Raw genomic sequence first — 10,422 nt, 5'->3', positions numbered from 1 at the left:
TAGCAGATTTTGTAAACTCATATTTCAGTAGTATTGCAAAAAAATTACAGCAGAAATTTCCAGATACGTATGATTTACCTACTCAGAACCAGCCAACAAACTCAATGGTGCTCTTGCCTACTACAGAAAGGGAAGTGGCACTAGTAGTACACCAACTAAAAAATAAAACTTCAGTACGACTTGATGAAATCCCAGTCTGCGTAATTAAAGATTGTATAGACTCCATAAAGGGCCCATTAACAGACATAATTAATGAATCTTTCGAATCTGGATACTTTCCGGAGTACCTAAAACAAGCAAAAGTTATACCTATCCTTAAAAACGGAGATGTGGAAAATGTAGAGAACTACAGGCCGATCTCCATACTGTCTATCATTTCTAGAATAATAGAAATACTAGTCAAAAAGAGACTGCTAAATTACCTGAATAAATATAATCTTCTTTCCAATGACCAATTTGGGTTTAGGCCCAGAAAAGGCACACAATCTCTTATAGCACAGTTCACTAAAGTAATTTTAGAAGCACTGGACAAAGGTGAAAATGTAAGTGGTATCTTTTTAGACTTGTCCAAGGCCTTTGATACAGTTGACCACAAAATCTTACTTCATAAATTAGGGCAAATAGGAATAAGAGGTGTGACAAAGAAGTGGTTCAAATCATACTTGGAAAACAGAGTTCAACGAGTTGAGATATCACAAGTTTCAAACAATTCCCTTATAAAACACCTGTCTGACCCAGAAAATGTGAATATAGGCGTCCCACAGGGAAGTGTATTAGGCCCAATATTGTTTCTTATATACATTAACGACTTCCCACAAAGTATCAGAAATGGCGAAAAAATACTTCTTGCTGATGACAGCAACATAGTAATAACAGGTGAAAATCCAACACAACTGTCAGAAAGAGCAAATGAGGCTCTCAATGATGTCCACAACTGGTCATTAAAAAATAAAGTAACCCTAAATGTAAAGAAAACTAACTATATTAACTTCCAATTGAACAAAAAACACAATGCCACTAGAATAAAAGTTAATAATAATGAATTAGAATGTGTAACAAGTACCAAATTCTTAGGGATGAATGTAGACAGCCAACTGAAATGGACAAACCATATCAACATTTTGGGAAAGAAATTATCCACAGCATGCTATGCTCTTAGAATCCTTGCACCGGTATGCAATAATACCTGTCTTAAAATAACATCTTACGGATATCTACACTCAGTCCTCAGCTATGGGATCATGTTTTGGGGAACAAGTGCCAGTAACATGCAAACTGTGTTCAAAGTACAAAAAAGAGCCATAAGGATAATAACAAATAGTAACAACAGGGCCCACTGTCTAGAATTATTTAGAAAGCTAGGAGAATGTGGGTCTCACGGGAGGCGTGCGCGAGATAGTCCCTGCAGTCGCATTCTGTGCCCTCGGTGGCTCAGATGGATAAAGCGTCTGCCATGTAAGCAGGAAATCCCGGGTTCGAGTCGCGTTCGGGGAACACATTTTCATCTGTCCCCGTTGATATATATCAACGCCCGTCAGTAGCTGAAGGTATTAATATATAATTCTAATTTCATCCTGATTTAGGTTTTCTATAATTTCCCTCAGGCGTTTTAGGAAATGGCTTGATGGTTCCTTCGAAAGGACACGGCCCACTTCCTTCCCCATCCCTCCCTATGGGACCGATGATGTCGCTGTTTGGCTCCCTCCCCCAAATCAACCAAACAACCACCAAGCAAGCCAGTGGTGTCATTTTAGTTGCATGTTGAATCAAAGCGTAAGTATTAAAATTAATATTCAACTAAATCATTGGATTTACGTTGCAAGAAATTAACCAAAACTGAAACTGAAATAAATGATTTTCAGTAAATACTATTAATTATTGACGTCAATTCGTAAATCAAAAGTAAAAGATATGTCCTTCCGTATTTAGCGTTTTTTCTTCACGTGGCATGTATCTTTCTGGTAGTAAATTATCTTTGGTTGCCTGCTGTTTAGGAAGTGCCAATTCAAAAATGGGAAACTTTCTGAAGTACTGTAGTTTTATTTCATTATTAGTCCTTTTATATTCATTGTACGTGAGAAGAGAGGCGGGTGATGAATTACAAACCAGGTTAAATTCAGTGCTTGAAGGATTGGTGAAGGCTGAAAAGCAGTTTTCCTTAAACCAGCACCCAAAAGTAGCGTTGGGTTACGGTGCATGTCAGGACGTGTTTGTTGATGCTAGACTTTTGTTGACATATGATAGCATTGCAGAAAAACCTGAACATTTCAGTGATATCAGATCAAGAGATGAACTTCTGAGATCCTACGCGTATTTCTTCAGGCATGGTGCAGCTGCGGAGTAAGTGTTTGTTTATACCGTAAAACTTCTTTTAGGTAACGTTTCGAGGGGCTTACTCAGCAAAGTGAATTCGAACTGGCTTCATTAAATTAATTTATACTTGGTAGACTTGTCCTACGTCCTTAACACCGAGTGAAACTGGTGGAAGAAAATCCTTTGCAGAACCTTTGCATAAACAAAGAGTAATGAATTATCGTTACATGGATTTGAAATCATATTATCGTGTCAGTATTTATGTACGGTTGATACTGAACCGAAATGGGTTTCATTTACTTCGCCGAGCGAAAAAAAAAAATCTTTCTGTGGTTTTAACAACGGTGCCATTTCCGTGGCACAAAACATTCCCTTAAGTAGTGTCATTCCGAGACAGGAAAGGAATTACCAACTTTGAATTTGGGCGTAACCACTTATTCGTTCTGTGGTTTTAACAACGGTGTCATTTATGTGGCACAAAATATTCCCTTAAATAGTGTCATTCCAAAAATTTTGAACTTTGTAATAAAACACAACCTCATAGTTAAAAGACTATTTATTTCAAGTTTGTAACTGTTAGTGTGCACTGTGAACAGGCCTAAAACCTCAAATGGCATCAGCATAATTTACCAACCAACTGTGATTCACATGGTGGATTGATTGTGATTCTGGGACTCGGTAACATTTTTATCCGACATTTACTTGCCATCACTACTAGACCTATATAGATCCAGTAAACAACATGATCTGTGCCACCACCACTCAAGAACTAAATGATCTGCAGTCTAAACAAAGAAGTTGAATGTCCCCTGTGGAATACATATGTGACGGCAAAGAATGTTATGTTGGCTTGTGTTTTAGAAAAGTCTACCTTTGCACTGTTACATAGGTCTACTAGAAGGAATCTTGTGTACACACTGAAGTATATTGCAGGTATTACAAGAATTACAAATACATGTGTAATATCTTCCATTTCCTCAGTAATGTGTTATACAGCTTGTATCATCAAGTCTTGGCTTTGGGTCGTCCATAGTACGGTCAGTTCATAAAAAGAAAAAAATAAATAACTTTTGGGATGTATCTTCATGTTAATATGTTACTTCACTATCAACTGTACAACTGTCCGTAACAATGGAACCACCCATTGGCTAGCAACTTCCATTGTAATAAATAATAGATGCAAACTATATTTTGCTGCTATGTTGTTTCACCTGTTTTGACAAAGTTGTGTCATCACGCACAGCGATAGCATTGCAGCAGGTCAAAGCCAATGTTTTGGCATCAATAGGCTCAAAATACTTGTAGCTTTAGTGTTAGACCCACAGATGCAACACATCCATTCATTTTTTATTTTATTTATTTACACGTCAAGTTCTGTAGGACCAAATTGAGGAACAAATCTCCCAGGTGATGGAAAGTGTCATGAAAGTAATAACAGATAAAAATATAATGTTATGAACCCAAAAAACTGAAGCCATAAGTTTATGTAAACACAATCAACACTACAAGAAGAATCAGTTTAATTTTTGAAGGAACTTCTTGAAAGAATAGGAGCGACTCATGAGGAAACTCTCCAGTTTCGATTTGAAAGTGCGTGGATTACTGCTAAGATTTTTGAATTTGGGTGGTAGCTTATTAAAAATGGATGCAGCAGTACACTGCACACCTTTCTGCACAAGAGTTAAGGAAGTCCGATCTAAATGCAGGTTTGCTTTCTGCCATGTATTAACTGAGTGAACGGGGTCGACAAGAGGTTTGTGAACTTACACCACATATTGCCTAAACCGCCTGTTTCTGAACCAAAAATATCCTTTTAGATTGGGAAGAATTACCCCAAAATACACCACCACATGACATAAGCGAATGAAAATAAGCAAAGTAGACTAATTTTTGTGTTGAACGATCACTCACTTCAGATACCGTTTGAATAGTAAAAATTTGCAGCATTAAGTCTTTGAACAAGATACTGATTGTGGGCTTTTCACGACAGTTTACTATCTGAACACTTAGAAATTTGAGCTGTTCACTTGTATGCCCATTCTGTGAAATTGAAACATCAGGTTTTGTGGAATTGTGTGTGAGAAACTGTAAAAACTGAGTGTTACTGTGATTTAGTGTTAGTTTATTTTCTACAAGCCATGAACTTAGGTCATGAACTGCACTATTTGGAACTGAGCCAGTGTTGCTCACTGTGCCCTTTACTACCAAGCTAGTGTCACAGCAAACAGAAATATTTTAGAATTACCTGTAATACTAGAGGGCATATAAGGAACAGGAGTGGCCCCAACACTGATCCCTGGGGCACCTCCCACTTGACCGTACCCCACTCAGACCCCCCACCCCCATCATAGCCATTCTCAACATTGTGAATAATGACCTTTTGTTGGCTGTTGCTAAAGTAAGAGGTGAATCAATTGTGAGCTACTCCCCGGATTCCGTAATAGTCCAACTTCTGGAGCAATATTTTGTGATCAACACACTCAAACACCTTAGTCAAATCAAAAAAATATGCCTGTCATTTGAAACCTTTTGTTTAACCCATCCAGTACCTCACAGAGATAAGAGAATATAGCATTTTCAGTTGTTAAATGACTACTAAAGCCGATCTGTACATTTACATGGTAAATTGTGTGATATAAAATGATCAGTTATCCTTACATACACAGCCTTTTCCATAACTTTAGCAAACACTGATGGCATAGAAATAGGTCTAAATTGTCTTCATTATCCCTTTCTCCTTTTTTATAAAGCGGCTTTACTACTGAGTACTTCAGTTGTTCAGGAAACTGACCTTCCCAAAGGAAAAATTACAAATATTGCTAAATGCAGGGCTAACATGTGCAGCACAGTACTTTAATGTTCTGCTAGGAACTCCATCATAACCAGTGATTTAATTATTGACTCAATCTCCCCCTTGTCTGTATCACAGAGGAGTGTTTCAGACATCAATCGTGGAAAGGCATTTGCCAAGATAGTTATATGGTACCCTGAAGAAACTAAATTTTTGTTTAATTCACCAGGAATGCTCAGAAAATGATTGTTAAATACTGTTTGTATATCTGATTTACGAGTAACAGAAATATTTTTACTACCAACTGACTTTATACCATCGACCTTGTGCTGCTGACCAGATACTTCCTTCACAACTGACCATATGGTTTTAATTTTATCATGTGAATTATCTATTCTATTTGCATACCACATACTCTTTGCTTTCCTAATAACATTTTTAAGCAACTTACAGTACAGTTTGTAAAAGGTTACCGTAGCTTGATTGTGACTATTTCTAACATGTTGATATAATTTCTGCTTTGTTCTACGTGATATCCTTGTCCCACTAGTCAGCCACCTGGGCTGCCTACTACTGCTAGTATCCCGTTTAGAATGTTCTAATGGAAAGCAACTCTCAAAGAGAATGAGAAATGTGTTAAGGAAAGTATTATAGTTATCATCTATGTTATTGGCACTATAAACACCCTGCCACTCTTGTTCCTTGACAAGGTTTAAGAAACACTCTATGCTGTTGGATTAACTTTTCTGCACAGTTTGTAATTACGTGTGACATTTGTTTGCCTACCAAAGCCTTTGAGTGTTAAAATTTGTGCTTCATGGTTTGTGAAAGGCCATTCGCCCTTTTAATAACAGAATGCTCATTTAGTAATGAAGAATGAAAAAAATTATTGTCTGTGGCTCTGTTACTGTTCCCCTGCACCCTCTTTGGAAAAAAACAATGTCTGCATCAGATAATATCAATTTTTCTTGCACCAACATATACAAAATTTATATTGAAGTCACCACATGTAACTAATTTCTGGTATTTCCTACGAAGTGAATCAAGAACCCTCTCTTGCTTGAGCAGAAATGCTCTGAAGTCAGAGTTAGGTGACCCATAAACAATGACAATTAGAAGTTTAGTGTTACTAAATTCAGCTGACCCTGCACAACATTTAAATATCTGTTCAGTACAGTGCCGTGATAGATCTATGGACTCAAATGGAATACTTTTTTTTAATTTACATAGCCACTCTTTCCCCCCATGACCATGGACTTTGCCGTTGGTGGGGAGGCTTGCGTGCCTCAGCGATACAGATGGCCGTACCGTAGGTGCAACCACATCGGAGGGGTATCTGTTGAGAGGCCAGACAAACGTGTGGTTCCTGAAGAGGGGCAGCAGCCTTTTCAGCAGTTGCAGGGGCAATAGTCTGGATGTTTGACTGATCTGGCCTTGTAACACTAATCAAAACGGCCTTGCTGTGCTGGTACTGCGAACGGCTGAAAGCAAGGGGGAAACTACAGCTGTAATTTTTCCCGAGGGCATGCAGCTTTACTGTATGGTTAAATGATTATGACGTCCTCTTGGGTTAAATATTCCGGAGGTAAAATAGTCCCCCATTTGGATCTTCGGGCGGGGACTACTCAAGAGGATGTCGTTATCAGGAGAAAGAAAACTGGCGTTCTACGGATCGGAGCGTGGAATGTCAGATCCCTTAATCAGGCAGGTAGGTTAGAAAATTTAAAAAGGGAAAATGGATAGGTTAAAGTTAATATAGTGGGAATTAGTGAAGTTCGGTAGCAGGAGGAACAAGACTTCTGGTCAGGTGAATGCAGGGTTATAAATACAAAATCAGATAGGGGTAATGCGGTAGTAGGTTTAATAATGAATAAAAAAATAGGAGTGTGGGTCAGCTACTATGAACAGAATAGTGAACGCATTATAGTTGCTAAGATAGGCATAAAGCCCACACCTACCACAGAAGTACAAGTTTATATGCCAACTAGGTTCGCAGATGATGAAGAGATTGAAGAAATTTATGATGAGATAAAATAAATCATTCAGATAGTGAAGGATATGAAAATTTAATAGTCATGGGGGGAACTGGAATTCAATAGTAGGAAAAGGAAGAGAAGGAAACATAGTAGGTGAATATGGATTGGGGGGAAGAAATGAAAGAGGAAGCCGCCTGGTAGAACTTTGCACAGAGCATAACTTAATCATAGCTAACACTTGGTTCAAGAATCACAAAAGAAGGTGGTATGCATGGAAGAAGCCTGGAGATACTGACAGGTTATAGATAGATTATATGATGGTAAGACAGAGATTTAGGAATCAGGTTTTAAATTGTAAGACATTTCCAGGGGCAGATGTGGACTCTGACCACAATCTATTGGTTAGGAACTGTAGATTAAAACTGAAGAAACTGCAAAAAGGTGGGAATTTAAGGAGATGGGACCTAGATAAACTGACTAAACCAGAGGTTGTACAGAGTTTCAGGGAGAGTATAAGGGAAAAGTTGACAGGAATGGGGAAAGAAATACAGTAGAAGAAGAATGGGTAGCTCTGAGGGATGAAGTAGTGAAGGCAGCAGAGGATCAAGTAGGTAAAAAGATGAGGGCTGGTAGAAATCCTTGGGTAACAAGAAATATTGAATTTAATTGATGAAAGAAGAAAATATAAAAATGCATTAAATAAAGCAGGCAAAAAGGAATACAAACGTATCAAAAATGAGATCGACAGGAAGTGCAAACTGGCTAAGCAGGGATGGCTTATGTCACTAGGGGTAAGATAGATGCTGCCTACAGGAAAATTAAACAGACCTTTGGAGAAAAGAGAACCACTTGTATGAATATCAAGAGCTCAGATGGAAACCCAGTTCTAAGCAAAGGAGGGAAATCAGAAAGGTGGAAGGATTATATAGAGGATGTATACAAGGGCGATGTACTTGAGGACAATGTTATGGAAATGGAAGAGCATGTAGATGAAGATGAAATTGGAGATAAGATACTACGTGAAGAGTTTGACAGAGCACTGAAAGACCTGAGTCGAAACAAGGCCCCGGGAGTAGACAAAATTCCATTAGAACTACTGACAGCCTTGGGAGAGCCAGTCATGACAAAACTCTACCATCTTGTGAGCAAGATGTATGAGACAGGCGAAATACCCTCAGGCTTCAAGAAGAATGTAATAATTCCAATCCCAAAGAAAGTAGCAGGTGTTGACAGATGTGAAAATTACCGAACTATCAGTTTAATAAGTCACAGCTGCAAAATACTAATGCGAATTCTTTACAGACGAATGGAAAAACTGGTAGAAGCGGACCTCGGGGAAGATCACTTTGGATTCCGTAGAAATATTGGAACACGTGAGGCAATACTTACCTTACGACTCACCTTAGCAGAAAGATTAAGGAAAGGCAAACCTACATTCCTAGCATTTGTAGACTTAGAGAAAGCTTTTGACAATGTTGACTGGAATACTCTGTTTCAAATTCTGAAGGTGGCAGCGGTAAAGTACTGGGAGCGAAAGGCTACTTACAATTTGTTCAGAAACCAGATGGCGGGCATGAAAGGAAAGCAGTGGTTGGGAAGGGAGTGAGACAGGATTGTAACCTCTCCCCAATGTTATTCAATCTGTATATTGAGCAAGCAGTAAAGGAAACAAAAGAAAAATTCGGAGTAGGTATTAAAATCCATGGAGAAGAAATAAAACTTTGAGGTTTGCCGATGACATTGTAATTCTGTCAGAGACAGCAAAGGACTTGGAAGAGCAGTTGAACGGAATGGACAGTGTCGTGAAAGGAGGATAGAAGATGAATATCAACAAAAGCAAAACGAGGATAATGGAATGTAGCCGAATTAAGTCGGGGTGATGCCGAGGGAATTAGATTAGGAAATGAGATGCTTAAAGTAGTAAATAAGTTTTTCTATTTGGGGAGCAAAATAACTGATGATGGTCGAAGAAGAGAGGATATAAATTGTAGACTGGCAATGGCAAGGAAAGCGTTTCTGAAGAAGAGAAATTTGTTAACATCGAGTATAGATTTAAGTGTCAGGAAGTCGTTTCTGAAAGTATTTGTAGGGAGTGTAGCCATGTATGTAAGTGAAATGTGGACGATAAATAGTTTGGACAAGAAGAGTATAGAAGCTTTCGAAATGTGGTGCTACAGAAGAATGCTGAAGATTGGATGGGTAGATCACATAACTAATGAGGAGGTATTAAATAGGATTGGGGAGGAGTTTGTGGCACAACTTGACTAGAAGAGGGGATCGGTTGATAGGATATGTTCTGAGGCATCTAGGGATCACCAATTTAGTACTGGAGGGCAGTGTGGAGGGTAAAAATCGTAGAGGGAGACCAAGAGATGAATACACTAAGCAGATTCAGAAGGATGTAGGTTGCAGTAGGTACTGGGAGATGAAGAAGATTGCACAGGATAGAGTATCATGGAGAGCTGCATCAAATCGTCTCAGGACTGAAGACCAGAACAACAACAGCCACTCTTTCACCCTGCAAGGAACTCCTTGAAAAACAGCCAGTTAATCTGTATCCTGGTAAAGGAAGCCTCTGAATTGTCAAATTATTTAAGTGGTGCTCTGACATACCAATAATTTCAGATTCAAAATTTATAAGCAATTCACTAACTTTATCTTTAATTCCTCTTATATTTTGATTAAATATGCTAATTCCTTCTCTACTTAGAAACATGACATCCTCTGAAGTCGAGCACTTACAGGTACTTCCTCTAAGCAGGCCTACTTATCAGCTGACTTCAATCTAAAAAAGGTGCAGCTCTAACACCAACTACTACATGAATTTTTCCACGAGTGATCCCACCATCATCCACTACAATGTCACCTATAAGCTTTGCCAGCCTCCCCTTCTCATCCCTATTGAGGTGCAGTCCATTCCTAGTGAAACCTGATCAACTGATAGACCCAGCTGGCACTACTGAAATGTGACCCATGCCCTCTGCCATCAGCATGCGCCCCAGCCCCGTGTTAACATGCGTGACAGCCGCATTAAGATGAGGCCTATCATGACGCTGAAACAGTTGCGTGAAATGCACATTAGTGCCACCAGTTTGAGTAGCTATCTTTGCCAGGTAACCACCTACATCATATTCCCCATCCCTATCATGACTGTTCCGCATTCCACCCACTATCTGATCCGCCCCCTGCGGGTTCGGGGGTAAGAGTAGGCCCATGGTATTCCTACCTGTCGTAAGAGGCAACTAAAAGGAGTCTCAAACGTTTTGGCCCTTATGCGATGGTGCCCTCTCGGCTTTGACCTTCATATTTCGAAATTATTCCGAAGAGCGAGTCGATTGGGGA

At 39.1% G+C, this 10,422-nt stretch overlaps 1 protein-coding gene across 1 annotated transcript in view; it reads left to right on the top strand.

Moving 5' to 3' along the window:
• The first annotated feature begins 1,990 nt into the window (after window positions 1-1,990).
• The window catches only part of LOC126106466 (ADP-dependent glucokinase), an 85,342-nt gene continuing 76,910 nt past the window's right edge, over window positions 1,991-10,422 (top strand). Inside the window, exon 1 of the mRNA XM_049912750.1 lies at window positions 1,991-2,340. Coding sequence (XP_049768707.1) covers window positions 2,012-2,340 — 329 coding nt within the window. The 5' untranslated portion in view covers window positions 1,991-2,011. The remainder of the gene's footprint in view (window positions 2,341-10,422) is intronic.

Source organism: Schistocerca cancellata, chromosome 10 (genome assembly GCF_023864275.1).
Source record: "Schistocerca cancellata isolate TAMUIC-IGC-003103 chromosome 10, iqSchCanc2.1, whole genome shotgun sequence".
Taxonomy (NCBI): Eukaryota; Metazoa; Arthropoda; class Insecta; order Orthoptera; family Acrididae; genus Schistocerca; species Schistocerca cancellata.
This window is presented reverse-complemented; position numbering and strand designations above follow the sequence as displayed.